Raw genomic sequence first — 20840 nt, forward strand, 5'->3', positions numbered from 1 at the left:
TGGACAAACTATTTCATTTATTAGAAAGAAATCCTTTGAGGTTCATAATCCCTCGAGCATCTCGGTTATGCTGTCACATACATGCCTTATCTATATTTACATAGTACATCGATGTGCAGTGGGTGAGCTGCTCAGTTCTAAAATATTGTCGCGTGTCCTCACCAGCACATGACAACTGAATGCATACGTGTCCAGAAACATCTTCAAAGGCACTTTCACAAGTACATTTTACAATATTATTACCGTATGAGGAAAGCACACTTGTCCACAGGGATGTTTTGCTTACTCTACATTGTTTTCTCTCTAGTCAGATCTACTCGGAAACCAAAAATGATTACAAAAATAATGAGCGTTAGTAAAACTAGGTATTCAGCTTTTCATGAATATAGATACACAATGTCTGTCGATCCACTGACAGCGTAAACCTGCAAATTCACTCTTGAATGGTTTGTAGTGTTCTAATGTTGGCTACATTTTCAACATTTGCCCAAATCCCTACTGAGATTTAAATACACAACTATACATGACAATCGCACACATTGACACGAGAGACTCCAACCCCTTGTCACACATCAAGTGTTGGTGATCTTGACAAGCAAGTCTTTTTTTTTAGGTCCACATAGCACTCCTGTGAGTCTCCATGAAGAGGAACTAGAGTACATACATCAATCCAATAGAAGGTCCACATCCATGCTTCAATTGGTCTTTGGCTAGGATGCCAACTAAGCTACAAATGAGCATTCCACATCATATTGTGTGCATATTCTATTTCATGTACAGTACTCACAAAAGTTAGCAATAAATTGGCTAACAGGTGAAATTTTAGGATGAAGCTAAAATCCACAAAAGTCTTTATGGGTGAACATAATTTGACTTCTGACTGCAAATGTTCACCCATTTTCTGTGAGTAATACAGATTTTTAAGACATCTATCATGTGACGCAGTTCATTGTGTAGTGTTTTTTTTCCAATGATGCAGCACTCAGAGAAGCTTTTGTGTTTTGTCTATTCTAAACTTCACATTAGTTTTCAAACTTCAGGACTGTGATTTTATTCTACAGAGCAGTGGTGGGGAGCCTACAGTTTCTGTCGCATGCCCCAGTGGAAGATGCTGCTTCTTTTGCATCCCAAACATTACATGGTGCAGGATTTGTCCAGAGAATCTTGAGATGACATGACAGGAGCCTGTGATACCGGGCCGGACTTGGGCAGGACCATGGGTTTGGGTCTCAAAGCGGGTGGCTTGAGCTGAACGCCCATGCGGGGCGCCACGGCGGGTTTGAAGGTGCTCACGCTGTCGTTGGTCGAGCCGGCACTGCGGCGAAACGGTGGCTCTGTGTTGGCGGTGGACCTCAGCATGACACCGTGGATGGGGGGGCCCAGAGACTCGCTGGAACTGGCCGGCGTGGGACCCACACCGCCACCCGGGGCTTGTCTCTGTTCCAGGGTGTCCAGCACCACGTCAGGGGCGTGCTTGGCCGAACTCTGACGCTCCAATTCCCGTAGCTCATTTAGAGCAGTGTTCATGGTTTCTTCGATGTCCTGTGAGAGACAAACAGAAAGTTTAAGAGCGACGGAGGAAAAGAAGCTGAAGAATATTTAAAAAACTTGGAGCAGTATCGCAGTGGAGTGCTCATCAGAATCACTTGTCTGAAGTATTATTTGAAATAGTCATATACTATTAATGAATTAATTGCAACGTACTGAATCTTAATTGCAACATACTGAATCGGCGTCAACTTCTGGACCGTTCATAATTAATACAGTCAGTTAAAATAGCTTTACATTGTTTAAAGATTGGTTATTGGATTGGATATTTTCCCACAGTCACAAAGTTCTAAAAAGCACGATAAAAGGTAATGTGAACTACTCTATACTCTAAAAGTGTCGTGCTGCCTGGCTGCCTGTCATGCTGGTCTCTTGCTTGTAGTTAGCACACAGACCCTGGAGCAGAAGACAGGTGACAACTAGGCTTTTGCAGGGTGGGGCAGGACTTTGACGGCGGGGGGAGTTGCGGCCTGTACGCCGCTCTTCCCGCGCTGACCTGTGCAATGGTCTCCGGGTCCAGGGGCTTGCCGCCGTGGTGGTGGTGGTGGTGATGATGGTGGTGGGCTTCACTAAAACCCGTATACTGGCCCGACGAGGTGGAGCGACGAATGGGTGGGCTTTCCATCTTCTTTAAGGACTCGTGCCGGCTGATGTTAGTCAGGCTGCCGTGGCCGGTTCGGCGCCGACGCTCTGGGCTGTCTGCGGGTAAATGGTTACGGCTCCGGAGAATGTCGCGCGGGCTGAAGTGGCCAAGAACTGGGGAGCCTGTCTCGGGAGTGTTTCCATGTACGGGATGACCTTGCTGAGAGGTATGCAGCATGCAGTGGATGTCACTAGGGCGAGCAGGGGGGCGGCGGGACGGCGGGTCCAATCGTTTTCTGTGCCTGCTGGGATAGAAACAAAAAGGAAACAATAGTGATTCAAATCTTGAGTCTCAGAACTGTGAAGCGGAGAATTACAACTCTGTCACTGTTTGAATTCTTTAGAGGACAATGAAACCGATACAAGCTTTGGGGTGAGCAAAAAATCAATTGGTGGAAAATTGGTGTTGGGAAAGCAAACGACAACAGTCACACTAATAATCACCTGCAGGTGGCGTTGTCTGCACGTATATACTGTATATAAAAAAGCCACATGTATTGAGAGGCATTGAATTGCCACTCAATGGTTGTCTTAATATGTCGTTACACTATCAGCTCTGGCAACATTTACTATGATACTCATCTAATATGACTGAATTAAATGACTCCGTGTCGTTGCCACAGTCCTGTGAAAAGTACTGATGCCCAAAGGTAAAAAGAAGACACGATAAAGCTAGGACTAAACAGGGACAAGTGAGTGTGCTTGCAAAAATGATTCAACCACAATAATTCAACATGTGTGGATGTGCGGAGCAGCGAGTGAGCAAGGTGAACAACCAGTAGGTGCAGATCACCTGGGAGATAATCGGTTGCTGTTGTGAGGAAGAGAGGAACAGGTATTACAGATATATGTGAGTCCTAAGGTGTGTGTGTGCTTGTCAGGCACAGAGAGATCAGAGAAGGAGAGAGAGAGAGAGAGAGAGAGAGAGAGAGAGAGAGAGAGAGAGAGAGAGAGAGAGAGAGAGAGAGAGAGAGAGAGAGAGAGACTGTGACACGTTTCAAGGTCACTAAATGCAGCAATGAAGAAGTGGAGCAGCAGAGACAAAATACACTCAAATGGTCAACAACCTGCTGTCAAAATCACTTGGTTTGATTGTCAGTGCAATCAGCTGAGTACAGCACCATTAGAAAATAATGGATATTTATTTTCCTTTGGTTATCTATACTGTATAGATGTGCAGAGCACATATACAAAGTCTAAAAAATGCCTTGTTATAATGAGAGGTTTTTGTGATATTAAAAAACAAGATTAACTTTATCACCATTAACTAGCTTCCAATCAGAGCAAGTGAACGCCTTTGATCGCCGCAAATAGTTTTAAATTAGGCAGGGGACTGTACCGGACATTCGGGTTTGGTCTGTGTTGTGATTCTCAACAATCTGCCTCGTATTTCTTTTTTTTATTGACAATATTTCCGGCTAAGCCCCAGGCTGGTTTCTGTGCTTCCTGCGACATGCATTCATTTAAATGCTACTATCCACAGATCTGAATAGAAGATGATACACACCAGCACGTCAGAGCAGCCCACCGATTCAACATGGCTACGTAGCGGCTACGTTTCCATCAAAAAGAATGCATGGATTTTGAAAACGCGAACATTGATTACGTCGTAATGTTTTGACTGATTTAATTTTTTTGTAAATAATTCATCATATTGACGTGTGCAAGTCACACCCATAGTTTCAACGTTGCTCTTGAAGAGACAGCCTTCAATATTCCTGGCACACATTCATACACCAACCTGGTGATGAAGGCCTCTGAGATCCTCTGAGTGTCAGTGGGTGAACTGATGTCTTTTCCTGAGCATTTATCCTCGCAGGCATGGCCGCTGCTGGCCTCACTGTCAGCCTTCTGGCTCAGCGTGTCCGAGAAGTTGTCATCTCTAAGACAGAGACACATTGAGAAACAGAACAGAGTCAGCATGTGCTTTGGCCTCTCAAAGGCTGATATTCACGAGTCAAATTTCTGTGCCTTTCAGTATGCCTGATAGGCACTGCCCACACAAGGAAGGCTGAATGGGTTTCAGAAAACTATGTTTCTAAAGTACATCTGGAGGCTTTTCCCAGAACACCCCGAGAGCAGAACCATTACAGAACATAACCTGGCATAAAGTGTTCTCTACGATGCATGTTTTATTACGGGCTACTTTATGGGACATGGAAAGACCACAACCAGGTCTGCACTTGCACTCCTCAGCCTTTTCAGTTTGAAAATAGCACAGGATGTGACGCATCCTGGCACGACCAGCGGTAAATCCTGCTGCTCTTTCATTAGGCAAGAAGACATCAGCAAGTCCGCCTTCAGGTGATTTATTGATAGAGACACCGTGACTGGACGTGAGCAAAGGTGGAACTTTGTACAGTAGGCCAGCTACTAAGGCTTTGGGGTGAATATGCTGCTATTCTAATTCAATTCATCAGGCAATGGCAGTCATCATGGCACATGGTACGCTTGTTGGGGCACCAAGTGAGAGACAGAGTGCATGGTTCAACAAGTAGGTTTAAAAATCACATTTTATATCCACTGCCATGTAAACCATACCAGTTTACATGTCCATTTATTTGAGGTCACTCACATGTCCTGGACCACGATATATTGGTGTGGCACCAGGCCGTCTATGCCGTTGTGTCGCCCCTCCCACCAGTCTTCTGACGCCCGCTGGTAGAGCAGCAGTGAGGCACCCTTCTTGAAGGACAATTCTCTTGAAGAGCGCCCAACATAATCAAACTTGGCAATGGCTTCGATAGGCTCGCCCTCTGTCAACAGAGAAGATTAAACAGGTCAGGTACACTATGCCAAGTGTGACTTCTGGAAGACTACATGCCCCTCCCCAAAAAAAAGCCTCAATATTTCAGCTCACATTACATTAAGGATGCAGTTAAAACATATCTGATGCAGATGTTTGTACACGTGGATGCTCGCGTGTGACAGCTGGTGCACATGGAGTTAGTGTGCTGACTGTGTGAGTCAGTTTGCTATTTTAGCTTGACAACACAGCACAGGGCCTGAGGAACGAACACACTGTATTTATAGAACCTGGTGAGAAGAAATCTAAATTACTCAGAAGGGAGTCAGTAAGTATGTGGATCATTAGATTGAGCTGATAACTGTACAGGTGGACCTCTGGATGACTGACAGGGGAAATAAAAATGGGCAATAAATTTCTGAGGTAGTTTACTGCACCTCAGATAATTCATTTAAATGACTGTGCTCTTCTTCTTTAATGCACTGAAATGCGTGGAAACTCAATAAAGTGAAGTCCAGAAGACTTTTTTGAGCAGCAACTGTTGTGAGGTCTCTATTGCTTATATGTGAAATTTCATATTTTTCTTTTTCTTTATTATTGTCACGCACAGTGAATCTTAATTTTGAAGGCATTTGCAAACCCATCGGCCCTGTCAGACCTACCTCACTTTTGCTAAAAAGAGTGTTTAGGCTTTTATGATGTTCAAAACAGTAATTTTTGTTGTTGCCACGGCGATGCCCTGTTTGCCAAGAAAAATTTAACTTATTTTGATGGGCTAAACTTGCACGAAAATGTATTCAACATTGACATCAGGACAGGCAAAATAATCAATATTATATAAAAAAATTCCCACATAAACCAAACACTTTCTTCCATCTCTTTTGCCTTACAATAATTCAATATTTAAATATTACAGAAAGATTTTTGATGACTTTTTTGGGGTTTTTTGCTACTTCAAATCGCTTTCTAATATCAAATATGTTTTTTGCTGCTGGATTGCTTCATAAAACTATTCCAGGATAACAACATACAACTGCACCTGGGAACCAGTTACACAAATTGAACAGAACATTGCAAATACTGACTTTGTCACTTGCTCACTTGGTCCTGAAAGTCTCTGCCAGTAAGTGCCGGTTCGTGTCTAAGTCTCCAAGCTAGTGTGCACTACGGCAACCCGATCTAAAAATAGAATCTTTGTTCCTCCCTGCCCTCCTCCCACTCACTTCAAGTCAGACGTGTGGTCCCTGGACAGATGCAGCCCTACCAAACCACGCATCCTCTATGTAAACTGCTAGGAGGAGAGAAAAATAACTTTTGGGCATTTTTACAGTGAGCAGGCAAGTGATTATCTGCGCAGTATGGAGGTTACTTCATTTCTCAATGTGTACTTTTCAATCTCAGTGATTGTATTCCCGCATCTAACCCCCGAGCCCAGAGTAGCAGCCTCAATGAGTTGTCGAGAAAGATGCAATAAACGTGACGTGACTTCAATGAATTGTGACAAGCAGGATTTTACTGTCTGAATTAATTGGGCTGAGCTGCAATGGGCACGCTGTTAATAAAGCTGACCCTCATCAGCACATAGGATTTTTCTTCCTTCTGCTTCTCACTTAAACACGTTTCCCTTTTTGAAATTCAGTTGCAATGGAATCTCTAAAGTCAAACATTCTGGTCTATGACACTGGATTCAAAGTTGTTCTCATTCTGATACTGTTTCCTCATAACAAATAATGCAAAATGAACTGTGCTTCTCCAGGCTCAACTCTATGAATGATTTAGAACAATTTTAATATTGCTAACATACTAGCACGGGAATAAGTAAAGCCACAGTCCACAGAATATAAATAAAATAAATAATTATTTTGAAGCAAAATAGTAAAAGGGTTAACGAAATTAATCTTGTCTAACCAAAATTTCCTCGCAAAAGAACATGAAACTCAATAAGTTAATAAGCAGGCTACATTTTCTTGCACAAAAACTGCCTAATCAGAAGAGTTATCTTGGCATACAAACAACATGTATATTTTGCAATGTGTTACTAAAAAAATTAACAATGCACTGTGTCCACGACTTGTCTGTTGAAGACATTCTAAAAGTCTAAACTTACTGCGCCTCACTGCAAAATAGAATATTGCCCTTCAACATGTCCATTCCAATAAAACATATGCCTGTGGGTGCATTTGACAACGAGGACATCATGGTGTCCTCCTACAACGTGATATATAATCAATGTGCCAATTTGTTCAACTTCGACCTTGTAGCAAAATCCCCAGCTACTACAGTATCAATTTATCGATGGTGTGGAAGATGTAACACTATTAATGTCACGGCATGTGAGTCAGTGAGCCCCATGTTACATCATTCTTTATGGTCCTTCTGTGCATTTTATTCCAGTATGACGTGATAAAAGGTTAAAATCATACTCTCCCAGAGAGATGATTTCTCCAGAGCAGCTATTTATTACACGCCCTTAATTAAAAAGTCTATTGCTGATGTTTATGTCTCATTGTGCATTTGAGCAAATTCTCAAATAGAAATGATGGAAATTACACTGACCACCATCATTTAGTCTAGTGGAAGATAATAAAGAACTGAGAACAGTTATTTGGACCCTGAAATGAAATATATACAGTGGACCCTCCCTCGCATACTAATGGTTAGGGCAACCACAATTCATCTCTCACAGGTATTTTTCTCTAAATATTATTCTCCAACAATGTTTTCTCTAAATATAATTTTCTTTTGGGGGAGGGCACCTTTTTTCCATAGAAAACACTTATTGGTTGTATATTCCCGCTTATATTTTGAGGTTTGAATAATTATTTGCTGGTTTTGGCAATTCACAGGCGGGCCTGGCTCCTATCCTCAGCAAATAGCTGGGGTCCACTGTGCCTAAAATATCGATCTAAAATATTCAATATTTTTGCAAACTCACTTCAAGTTATTTGCGTCGTTGTCGGGAAAACGGAAATATTACACACCGTCTTTTAAAATTGGCGCTCAATGACATTACTATGTTTGTATTTTATTTTTCTCAAGCAGCTGTGTGCCCTCTTGGTGATGCTTCACATCTGAAAACCACTGACTAAGCCATGCAAAAGAACAATTGGGGTTAGGGGACTCTCTGTCCAGTCCCATACCAGAGAATTGTCGCATACATCACTTTTCAACATTTTTTCTCTCTACTATATCCTGAATGACAACACCAAGATCTGTTTTTCGCACCTTAACTAATGCTGTAGCAACAAAATCTAACACTCCTATCAGATGTCTTATGTTCACTCTTTCTAAATTATGACACATGGAAAAAACAAATTTACAAACTGTGATCCTAAAGCTTCAAACAAATACTTGTGTTTGTGAAGAGGCTCAGTTAGTTGGTTTTGGCTTTATAAAAAAAAGGGGGGGATGTTGAGGCAGCGCCTAGGAAAAAGCTTAAACATTAGAATACTAATAGTCGTCCATCCTTTTAAGCCCAGTACCCCTGGCCCTTCAAGGTTATTGCAATTAACAGGCTGAAAGGCGGGATTAGCCGCAGTGAGCTGGGTTTAGCACTCACAAAACCACTGAGGAAAGCATGTGTGGCATGACTGTAAAGTTTGACAAGACAGTTAGTGTAAATATGTTGCTTTGCTTCATGGAATGACTAAGACTGTGATATAAAATGCAGCAACTATGTCTTTACTCACCATCCTCACTGGTGTGTGCTTCTGTGCCTCCCTCATTGTCAACCTCCTCTAGGACCCCATGCTCACTGTAGGGACTCTCACTGCGGGGGAACACGAACAAACGGGCAGTCATGGATTTATCATACAAAGGGGTCTATTGCTTCTTTGGTCAGCTGGAAATAAAGGAGGCTTGTACTCATGAAGAGAAAACAGTGGTTATTATACTGTAGGTATTCTATGTGGATTCAGTCTTCCATTTGTAGTTTGCCCTCCTTTTCCCAAATGGTCTTCCTCTGACATCATGGGAGAGCTGAACACATCTCTGTCGAACAGATTACCCTCCTGACCGTCTCCTCCCATGGTAACATGTCACTAACCACCTCTTATTTCACAAGGGAGGCAGCCAAGAGTGCAAATCTCCCAAGGGATTCAGGTGGGGTCATGCTGAGATGGATGATTAGCTCTAGCCAGGGATAAAACCGTGTCAACTTGTGGTGACTCAACCAAAAAAAGAAAATCAGAGGGTGACAAAGAAAAACTCTAGTTTGAGTGAGTCTTATTTCTGTTTGTTTCCATAGAACGGCCTTCAAATATGTTAATTTGGTTCACCTAATCACAGATGACCTCTTCTTTAGTACAACGATGATTGTTTCAATCTACCATTATCACCAGGGAAGGTTTCATTAAGTAAAATAACTTATTAAATATAAATATAAGAAATATAACAATAAATATACTCCATCCACAGTTGCAGGGTGGCTCTCATAAAATAGAAAAGTGGTTGGCATATGACGGTTTAGCTGGATGCCAATGTTTGACACATAGCAAAATAATAATAACAATAATGAATCAGAAAAAAAAAATTGCCAATAAGTTCATTTAGAAAATGCGTGACCTCATTGCGATTCGTCTTTTTTGCTTGGTAAGGTTCAACCTGATTTAGACACCAGTAACACAGTAGCAGCACAGCTAGGAAAAGAGATTTTGGTGGAAACTCTATATTTCTAGTCATAATAGTTTACCAATAATCTCCTCCTGCCATGCACTTTTCATAGATTGGCCCATCCAGTTCTTTGGCATCTGGAAAGATTGTCTCATTGTGAATGATGATGGTCTTGATGATCTCGTTGACGTGGGCCTGGCAGGAGACCTGGTCCTGGCTCTCTGGTGTGGGCATGAGTGTAGGGCCAAAGCAAATGGCCAAGTTGTACGGATCCATCATGTTCTCGTCACTATACTGAGATAAGCTGTGGGGGGCGGGGGGGGGAAGTAGACAAATTGAAACGCGTGACATTTCAGGCAGACTGCAAATAGCAGTTGTGGAGAGAAATTTAAAAAATATATTTTTGAATGCAAGTATGAAAAGCTTTTCAGATCCCCCCCAAAAAAATAAACTTACTGGTTGAGGAACGCAAAGAGGTAGCGCATCACAACAAGGACTGATCTTGGAATGGTCAAGAGGATCTTCCGGATGAACAGTGCTCTGTCGTACAGATTATCTATTCCTACAGCAGCAACAATGACAAAGTAGAAAAAGTAAAAAAAAGTTCTTATGGAGCATCCTTCTCGTAAAATCCATAAGGAGCTTATAGATATGTGACTGTCCTTGGTGGCACTTGAGGTTGCTTGTTAGATTTGGCTGAGTTGTGGTTCTGCTGGCTGCTAAAAATAGCGTTGACACCCTCCAGTTATTCTGTGCCATCTGGGCACCTAGGGTAATTGTGATGCATGACAGATTTTATGAACAACTAAGGTCCTGGGTGACTCTATGGTCAAGCAAATATCTACTAGTGAGAATAATACACTACACATTTGCACCTAAAGCGGGTATCTTCAAATGGCAAGGTCTCTTGCGAGTGCATGGTCGATAGTTGTTAATAATGGAGTTTTTTTTTCAGGCTGCTGTCACAGAATGTTGACAAACGGTACGGTAGGTCATGATCACATGACCATAATGATGGCACAACCTAAGCCTATGTTCAGAAATTGACTCAGAAAACAGAAATCTTAAGATTGAATAGAAGGACCAGTCCTCGCCTTGAGTCATCACCTTATTGTGATGGAGGGGTTTGTGTGTCCAAGTTATCCTAGGAGTTACATGAGGTGGTGAGGGACCAGATAAAGCCCAGAACCCCTCCAAATTCTAGATTGTGACCTAAGGCCTGTGCAAAAGACTAAAGCAAAATCTCTATGGTGCACATTGCACAATGAATTCCAGAAGCAGCTACAGTGCTCCTAAAAAACAATCATCTGAGAGCACTTGAATTGAAACGTTAGCCTGAGGCTAATCTCAGTAACTCCACATTGAATAAACTTTTGTTTTTCCAAATGTGGAACCCTGCTGGGCACACAGCCCACACTGCTATCATTGTCAAGTTGAGCTGGGGAACGTAAATAGGAATCTCCATCACTCATCTTCCACAAGTGCACTAAAGTACACTTGGGAGCACATTCGACCTACACAACATTACACAAAGCAGCACACATTGGTGATTAAAGAAATACACCGCTATACTTACGGATGCAGGACAGCAGTTCACTGAATCTGTCTTTGGGGAAAAGAGGGTTCTCCAGGCCACGGAAGTAGAGTTTAAGCACCCCTGCCACCGAGTTGATGTCATGATTACTCTCGTCGTCTATCAGAGGATCATTTCCTTTAACATGGGCACAATAATGGAGTCAGTTGGAATGCACAGTTGAGTGTAAATTACTTGTATCATATGGAAATCAGAATTCTTCCAAACTGTTTTGATGAATAAATACCTCGTTCAAATGAATTTTTAATGTCATTGACTTCCAGCTGGGAACCAGATACCCGAAATATTCCCTGATGCTGGAGACCTGCTCAGAGAGACAAAAAGAAATAGTCAGGAAATAAGTACGGAAGTCGAACATATCTTCATTAGCTGAGAACAGAAAAAGACGGTGCTTTGTTCTACAAGGCCACATTATGTTCTTTATATCCCTCCACATCCCTAGCTAAGAATCATTCGAGTTAGGGAATACTTAAGTGTCTCTAAATTAGTATTAAGATTTATCAGCGGGTAAAAGGTCAAGGATCAAAATGAACTATAATTAGCACTTTTTAAGCCCTCAATTAGCGGCTTAAAAATGCAGCAGGCAACGCAGAAAACTATAGGATATCATATTTAAAGCTTTGAGGTAATATTCTTTAAGAGGGTCATTTCAAGTACAAAAAAAGCTTTGAACCAAGCTGTGCATTTCCCAAGGAATGTGAGGGAAACTCCCTTGTCACACACCAACATTTTGCGTTGTTCATAGTCATTAAATGACAAACATTGTTTGAGGATCTCTGGATGTGGTACTTAAATTACATTTTTGTGTGAGGGAAAGTAAAAACAACTCACCATACAAATTTATGTAACGAATGCAGCTTTCAACCACGCGAGGAATAGCTTGCCCAGAGTCCTTGGAAAGATTTAAAAGGTATATTAGCTGATGCATGCTTAATCGAAGAAAGCAACTCATTCGGAACTGAACTGTAACAAATTTCAAATACAGTCTGTGTTTTGACATTTGCACAGTTTAGAGACAGCATTTTTTTTTTTTTGACATATGTTCATGCAAACACTTGCTGGACAGCTTCATTTTATTTAGTAGTACTTTTAGTCCTAATACAATTATAAAATTTCTTCAAGACCAATGTCTTTTGCAAATGTAAAAACACAGTTTTTAATCTAGAGTCTCAGCTGAGTTATAACACGCGTCATCACTGTCCAACAAAGATGTCTCAAAATTCTTTGAGTGTTTGTTTTTGCATTCAAAAATGATTTCATTTGTGCTTTGGAGATTAAAAATAAGTGTATCTTTGTGGAACAGCGACAGCATACAAACATGCACGTGTTTTTTTTCTAATACATCGTATGTTAAGCAATGACAAGAGGGTTAGTGTACAGTTTGCTGACGCAGACAAGAGTTGACTTCAGGTACAATTTGTAATTATTACCACTTGTTTGGTTGATGAAATGATAAACTCCTACCACTTTTCTTACTATTACAGGGAGTATGTATAAACTTGTGGTTCAATGTTAAATAATTTCAAATTCTAATATACAGCAGCTATTTCTTGTCTCTGACAGTATTCACATCAAAAGCCTACTTAAAGCGATGATCATTTATCATTTAGATGGCTTGACACGCTCGAAGCAAAGTAGTTTTATGAAGATACATTTACTAAATGCACTCATAAGTGGGCTGCACTCTTGCTCTGGTTCTGTGCCAGCCACTGCTGAAGACTGACTGCACAGGAAAGCAGTGCATGCTTTTTTTTTTTTTTTTTATGATACAGTGGATCTGTTTACAGCTCTCAGGGGTACACACAGTCCAAAAGGGTCCATGCCAATGCTGGCTATCAATTGTGGAAGTGGCGACTTGGACAGCTGAGGAAAAGGTCTGGTGCAGCAGAATTATGTAATAGTATCTTTTCCGCAAGGAATACGGGTGACTGATTTTCATATTAAACTAACTTTTCTATGCAGATAATACTCATTCGCACAAAAGGTTGTTTCCAGCATTTAGCAATTAACATTTTAGCATAATGTTTTTTTTGTGTGCAAAATTAAAAAAACACACACACAAAAGCAAGTGGAAACAATCAAAGTCCACAGTGAAAGACCTGAATGCAAATTTTACAATGAACCCTGAAACCTTGATACCATACAAGTTTATTGTTGAGTGGTAACTGCATGTTACTATTACCTGTAGTAGAAACGCATTTTCATTGTTTCACTATTTCCGTTGAGGTAGTTTACCTTACAGTGCCACTTTTTCATATATGTACTTGGAAGCCTTAGATACAAGTACAGATACAAGTTCAACAGATTATTGATGCTCTTTGTCACAGCAGCTCTATGCATTTTGTAAATATTGCAATATTGTAATTTCACCTGTAACCAAGTCATATCTGTCTGAGTCATATGATATTCAAAATACAATGAAGAAAAATGTTAAAGCATTAGAGAAAGCAGGCAAGCAGAAGGGGCTCCCCAAGATGCTTCAAGATGTCTACCTGATGACGGGCATGTGAGTTCCGTCGTCCACGGCTACAGGCAGGCAATGCGAAAGAGAAGGAAAGAAGCAAGACCCAGATTAGGACCACAGCAGCTGCTCACCAAAGCTTTTAAGTGCACCCTCAACCAACTTTGTGCTGACATTAAACCAAAAAGAACGGAACGGGACAGGACATGATGGTTCTGGTCACCAGTTGTGGCAGTAGAAAGAGTGGAGGAGGAAGTCAGCACAATTGATCAGTTTGGCATCCGCTCAGACTGTCACTAAGCATGATCTTTTGACCAGACTCTGCTCTCTGAACATGCCAGAGAGGCTGCTCACTGACTGAGACGACCATTTAGCCATCCAAGTGGCGCTCTTCTCTTTCCAAGCTATCAGTGCCATTGCTACAGTTTAGGCGCAGAAAGGTTTTGGCAGGTTAAGGCTAAACTGCAGCTTAAATGGCTTGGGGGATCCCATGAAAATGGCCAGAAAGCTGGAGCAAGAGAGAAAATGAGGAGGAGAAGCAATGTTGAGCGGTCAGTGTGGTTATCAGTACCTTGATATACGACTCCATATTTCCATTAAATAACCTAACATTAAAAACAGAGCGGGGTCTAGCCCGCCTGGTGCCAGTGTGGGTTTTGAACAGCCCATTGGGATGTCTAGAATACAAAAAATGCATTAGATGGAGACGACAATGCAATCGTCTTCAGCAACGTTACCCTCCAGTAGCCATTATGTCCATGAATTAGCCACGTTATGAAGGAGATGTTGAAAAAATCAAAATGATAAAATGTTTACTATACAGGCCTGTCTTCTCTCAGGATAGGGAATGATCAAACTTGCCAAAGGGGTCATATTTGCATGTAGCAAAATATTCAATGAATTATTAAAAATTGTGTTTATGGCACCTTGTCTTTAACATGCAAACAGGTTGTCAAATATTTGCTGGCGCAACTGAATGAGGTTGTGAATATGTGCTGGTTCTGAAGTATGAGGGTTTTTCTTTTTTTTTCCACTTTACCTTGTGGTCATGTAGTCAGCTCTGTGGCCTAAAGAGATAAAATAGAAACAATGCTTGGTGAGTTGGATATGCCAGCTTCTGTCTTTGAGTGTAGTGGACTTTGAGAAGCGACCTTTTACTCGCTTTGACCATTACATTCTCTATGCATATCCCGAGAACTTTGTTCAGTCATTATAATGTCAGAAATAAGACTACCAGATTCACATTTGGATAAAGTTGTTATTGTTGTTGTTTTTATACGTTTAAAGCATTATATGTTGAGGTATGATGTCTATTTGAAAGCTAAACCAGCTTACATTTTAGTATATTGCATCAATCATATAGATTGAGGTATAGAGAGGTAAAAACACCAACAACAATGTACGGTATGTACAAATCATTTTATGAAATCAAAAGTGAACATACCTTCACCAATCATCCTCTTCAGCAAATCGTGTTTGGCCTGCAGTTTGGAGATGAGATTGCTGCCCTCCAGAAACTCACGGAATTTCTGTGGAGAATTTCAAGTAATAACTACGTTGCCTCAAGTGCTTGTCATATTACCCACTACAATATCATCTAGACAGCCAAGGGCAAAAGACACTGAGAAATTGTTAACCGTCTTCAATTCATGTCCATTTTCAGAATAAAACAAGTACGGTAAGCATACGGTTTACGTCACGGGATTAGTGATATCTCCACCTTGGCTAGATGAGGAAAGAAGGGTGAGTCATTCCAATATGTTTAGTTGTCGAAGCCTAAGTAAGAAATCTGATTTAGCACTGATTTTTAATTTTAAAATATTTGTGCCCTGAATCAAATTAAATAGAAATAAATCTTAAATGCAAATTAGACCAGCTCAGTGGCCTAGTGGTAGAGTGTCCGCCCTGAGACTGGAAGGTTGTGGGTTCAAACCCTGGCCGGGTCATACCAAAGACTATAAAAATGGGACCCATTGCCTCCCTGCTTGGCACTCAGCATTAAGGGTTGGAATTGGGGGGTTAGATCACCAAATGATTCCCGGGCGCGGCACCGCTGCTGCCCACTGCTCCCTTCAGGGATGGGTTAAATGCAGAGACAAATTTCACCGCACCCAGTTGTGTGTGTGACAATCATTGGGACTTTAACTTTAACTTTAAATACTGTAAATAACAAATTACTTAGACTACATTGGATTAGTGGTGTACATAAGAATTTTGGTGGTCTAAAATGAGCACCGGAGGTTGTTTGATGTCCAGCATATATGGGTAAAGTAGAGCCACATTCAGCCCATCCGCAGTCTCTGTGCAGTCAAAAAAGGCAAGCATGCAAGCGTATTACGAAAAATACCCGAGCTACACAAACGGTAGCTGATTAAAACACAATTTGCTGTTTTATAAAAAGAAATTCGTATTTAACTACTGAGCTGGTATGTTGGTGTGGCTCTTACAGTGTGAGACCATGTGAACAGCGTTGAGTTCTCTAGTCTCAGCAATGGTCTGGTGTCCAATATTTTCAGAACAATTGCATACCTGCCCACTGCTAAGGTCCACCTCTGTGTATAATCATGATAATTTTTTTTTCCCCTTGCATAGTGCCACCTCGAGACTTACCATAAAGTAGAACTGCTCGGTCTCCTGCTGGTTGGCCCTCCTCTTCGCAATGCTCGGTTTGCTGAGGTAAGTCTCTGAAACAGTGGATCTGACCGACTCTGTGGATCTGCTGTGGTGGAAGCACTCCGAGACGTCATAGTCCTCAATGGTCACCATGTCCTGAATGGTGGTGAGAGTGGCCTCCGATGTTTTTTTCACCTGTGGACAGATGAGATGACACAGATGATGACCGGATTTGAGGCACATTGTGTCTCTACCCACTAAAACTCCTTTCGTGCGAGCCCTTGACACTAAAAAAAAGGAAGTAAAAGTAAAGCAATCTTGTTACATGCACTCAAAGCGGTCAAAAGAGAACAGAAGATTGTAGAGTCAGTTGCAGGCTTTTACTGTAAGTACCATGACTGCTTGGTTCTTGTCAAAGGAGCTCATAAATGTCTGGGCTGTCCATCCCTTCGTCCCCCAATGTGCAGTATTGTGACTTAAAATAGACAAATATTTCATATGTACAAGAAAATCACAATATACCTGCCCCATCTTTAAGTTAATGTTATTAGAAAAGACAGCGGTGTGCCATTAAGTCATGAACAGTAACACCTAGCTTAACCTTTTAGAGGCTATTGAGAAATGTCTGCAGCTTTCAAAAGACAATGTAGCAAATGTGCAATCTGGTGGACCACAAACTATAAGTAGAGCTTTGACGCAGTTGCTGGGGAAAACAAAACTGACAAAGAAACATACTGTACTTTCTTCATAAAGTATGGGTTGACAAGAAAACAAAGGAGAAAATCATTTGTTGGCAGTCAGTCAGAGAATAGATGTGTTCCTTACTTCTGCCATATCGGAGACCCCGTCGTGACATAGACACACCACAATGTGAAGCTGAGAAATAAATTCCTGCAATTTCTCAAAGGTGGCTGCAAAGCACCTGTATAAGGACCAGCTCCACCACAGACATTCAGCTGGATGCCATCCTGCCTGTCGAGCCGGTGCCGCCCTGGACCGACCGCCCGCACCTCAGCGCGTGGTCCCTGACTCTGGCTCAAGCCATCAAGACAGCTTCACGCCACTGACAGGACTGTCACAACCCAGCCGTCTTGCCCAGTCTAGTCAACGTTGCCTGGAACCTACTGCCCGCACCTCAGCGCGTGCTCCCTGAGTCTGGCTCAAGCCGTCAGGACAGCTGCATGACACAGTCAGGACCAGCCCAACTCAGCCGTCCTACCTTCCAAGCTGGCGCCGTATTGTCTCACTTGTCGGCAGTCAGTCTGCCGCATTAAATAATTTCCTAATAAAAGGAAGATTAAGCACACTGAATCATTAAACAGTGCCCTTGGGAAACAGTTTTGAACTATGGAGGCATCTATCACACCTTAAACCTTGCTTACTGGATATAAGAGCCAGATTCTTCTTCTAAAACATAAATCCACAACTCATGCAAAGTAAATTCAGTGACGATTTCACCGTTTCACAGCAGTCAAAGAGCAAAGGAAACAGCTGCACTTCTGTCAAGCACTGCCCTGAAGCTTTTCCCGGCCGGATGAAGACAGGCTCGCTACGTTTGACAGTTCATGCTTGGATGTCGTCAAAATGCTTTTAACGTTCATTTTTCAAGGATGTCTCGGGCACACATTGCCAGGGTAGCGAGGCCATCTGGTAATAATAACACAAGGCAGCAGTGTCCTTCTAGTAGGACCCACCAGGACATCCACTTAAACCATCCAAGGACATAAGGGTTGTCATCATAGCCACTTGCAGCAAATAAGTATGCTGAATACTTAATGGACAGAATGTATTTTTTAATGATATATGATGTCATACATGATGAGCTATCAGATATATTTTGCACAGAATACTAATACACAAAATACTTCTTTTTTTTATAAATACCCACATATCCTCACTCTTTAATTTTTGTGAAATATTTCAAAATAGTGCTCTTATGTGGAAAGGTAAAAGAAACTGAGAAAAAAGGAAGAGGCAAGACGGAAAGCAGGTCAGACAAGGGAGAGCAGCTTGATGCACGTGACTATGATCTCGCTAGTCTGCATGTAATGTTACTGATTCACAATATAAAAATTAATTCTGTTTTACCTCTTCATTTTCAATCTTCAGAGTAGACAGGCGTGACTGCAACTGCTGGAACCTCAGTATTAGCTCTCCAATCACTGGTGGCTGCACTGAGATCTGACACACCTAAACAAACAATACATATACATCTAAGAAATACGCATAAAATCATTTCACTAGGATCATTGAAAAATCTAAAAAGATGCAGACAGCTACAGAAAAGTTGATATCTATGTTCCCTGCATTCCTTAATCATTATTTTCAATACTGTGTATCAAATTAGTAGCCCTTTGCATTCATCAGCGCTGTCAGAAGCAATAACACAACTAAGACTAAATAACCAATACTGAAATATTTTTTCAAATTGTTATAGACAATGTTACTTTCGATAACGATCTTTCAACTACTTTTTCAATAAAGGGTCCTCGTTTTCTTCTTCTCTTCTGCATTCCCTCGTTACGTTGTTTTTCTGAACTCACCTCATCACCCATGTGAGACTGAAACTCAAATTTTGCAGGAGGACAGAAGGCCGTAGGGAACATCTCCATAAACCTTTGCCTGTCACTTCTTGGGTCCAGGCTGTCTACCGCATTCTCAATGATGTCAAGACCCTCATGGCGAGACGTCTCCAGGTTGTATTCAGCTGACAAGTAAGTCCGCAAGGCTCGATTCAAACTGGCATGGTATCCCAAATCACAGCACTAAAGAGAAAGATAAATTGGAGGTCACGTTTGGGCACAACTATTGTTACCATCCTCTATAGCACATCATTATGCTCAGGATATAACATATTTGGAATAGTCTATAATTAGAAATACGACCAAAGTTTGTGCGCCAAAGACAAGACACACACGAAAACAATTTTACATTGTGAACGTCTTGAGTAATAAAGAAATGTGCTCAGTCCGCAAATGCAGCTCATGCAGGCAGCTTTGCACACGAATTCTTAAACACAAATCCTGGAGAGATCTGAAGGCTTGTGAGCAAGGCAGAGTGAAGGGTAATTTCACCACACAGCATGCTCCGGAATAGAGATTACACTTGAGTCATCTCCTTCACTGCTGTCTGGAATACAAAATCTCAACTGCTTGATAACAACAACAAAAAGCTCCACTTCATTCCCTTCAGCAGCAGTATAACTTTTCGATACATCAATACATTGAACAGAGAATGAAAACAAGAGAAATGAGAGACACTCAACTGTAAATCGTTTGTAATGATAACCAGTGTAGCTACAACAGAAGACAGATGGATACAAAAGAATGTAGTAATACTTACATCGATTAGGTCCGACAGATCATGAATGTAGTACTTGTAAAAAGCAGAGTTGGTGGCTTCCAGTGTCAAGAGGTACTCGTTTCGTGCTTTGACGGACTTCAACTTGTTCTCTGAATATTTGGCTTGACGCTAGTGAGAGAATTGGAAGCAAGAATGAGATGCTCTGAACAACTGAGCTTGTGAGGGATAATGAGCAATGCTATGACAAGAATTGTCCATCTAACCATTCGTCCGTTTTCCGAATCGCATCTTTTTGACAAATCATTGTGCTTTTTATGTCTCTGCATATCCGGCAGAGAATGTCTGGCAAACATCACCTTTATAAAAGCAGACATGAGTCAAAAAGAAGAAGTAAAACACACCGGAATGCTCCTGAACTATTAGTCTTCAGCCTACACTTCCTCTCAAGCAGACGCACGGAAAGCTGTTAGTCACCATCCAATGACCAAAGCACTCTGTCATACACACTTCCATGTCATTTATATTTTAAGACTCCCTACAACAGGAATCCGGGAAGACTTAAAAATAATCCTATCCAATGGACATCTTTTGTCCCGAGTGAGCCAGAATTCAAACAGAACTTCCACAAATAAGCCCTGCAGTCTGCTCTAATGTACCTTCTCCTTCATCTTCTCAATCTTCTTCACAGAGTTGCGCTTCTGGTATTTGTCCTCCATGCGGATGCTGAAAACTGGATCTCCCCTACCAATCTGCTTCTCCTCTTGTTTTTCTGCCTCCTTCAGTTTGCTCTCAGCACTAATGCTCTCTGAGTGATACATGTGGTAGGTCTTCATCACCTGGAGAGAGAAAAGGAAGGTTGCAAAAAAAACAAAAACAAAACAGTGAATGCTTGATTGTTTCACGATGGAATGTACTGTAAGTCTAAATGTAGTATCATGTAGGGAGTCTCAAAGTTTCTTATACAGTATTTTCAGGAGGACTGACCCTTTGTACAAAATACACTGACCTAATACTATGAGTCAGTGGCATTTGGTTCAAACCTATGTGCACAGACCATCTGGTTTGAAAGAATACTAACAATATCAGAGAGAAGCTTTTAGTGGAGGGGGATGAAAAGCATTATGTTATTCGTGATTAAAGAACTGCAATGAATCATCAGCCTTAGGAAATTGTTAGTGGGTGTATTATTCACACTCACTCAATAAAGATCCATTATGAAAAGATTCAATCAATAAAAATAAAATCATGACGCAAGACCATGAATTGCAGGTATTCAAGACGAAGCGAGATATACATCTGTTCCAAAGTCACCTATAGTGTTG

At 41.4% G+C, this 20840-nt stretch overlaps 1 protein-coding gene across 2 annotated transcripts in view; it reads right to left on the reverse strand.

The window, feature by feature from the left end:
- The window catches only part of srgap1a (SLIT-ROBO Rho GTPase activating protein 1a), a 41925-nt gene continuing 21085 nt past the window's right edge, over positions 1-20840 (reverse strand). The window contains exons 6-23 of one of the 2 annotated variants that reach the window (XM_088378052.1): positions 20175-20354; positions 19558-19686; positions 18759-18980; positions 18304-18405; positions 16213-16410; positions 15047-15131; positions 14642-14669; positions 14174-14279; positions 11973-12033; positions 11368-11445; positions 11124-11258; positions 10004-10109; positions 9627-9851; positions 8626-8705; positions 4766-4946; positions 3932-4072; positions 2045-2435; positions 1-1542 (exon numbers count right to left, since the gene is read on the reverse strand). In XM_088378052.1, the coding sequence (XP_088234178.1) occupies positions 1135-1542; positions 2045-2435; positions 3932-4072; positions 4766-4946; positions 8626-8705; positions 9627-9851; positions 10004-10109; positions 11124-11258; positions 11368-11445; positions 11973-12033; positions 14174-14279; positions 14642-14669; positions 15047-15131; positions 16213-16410; positions 18304-18405; positions 18759-18980; positions 19558-19686; positions 20175-20354 (2856 nt within the window). In that variant the 3' untranslated portion in view covers positions 1-1134. Of the gene's footprint in view, positions 1543-2044; positions 2436-3931; positions 4073-4765; positions 4947-8625; positions 8706-9626; positions 9852-10003; positions 10110-11123; positions 11259-11367; positions 11446-11972; positions 12034-13633; positions 13668-14173; positions 14280-14641; positions 14670-15046; positions 15132-16212; positions 16411-18303; positions 18406-18758; positions 18981-19557; positions 19687-20174; positions 20355-20840 lie in introns of both variants that reach the window. The other variant, XM_088378053.1, reaches the window with a different exon arrangement.

Source organism: Syngnathus floridae, chromosome 6, assembly GCF_059516105.1.
Source record: "Syngnathus floridae isolate MCC-2025c chromosome 6, RoL_Sflo_1.0, whole genome shotgun sequence".
NCBI classification, from domain to species: Eukaryota; Metazoa; Chordata; class Actinopteri; order Syngnathiformes; family Syngnathidae; genus Syngnathus; species Syngnathus floridae.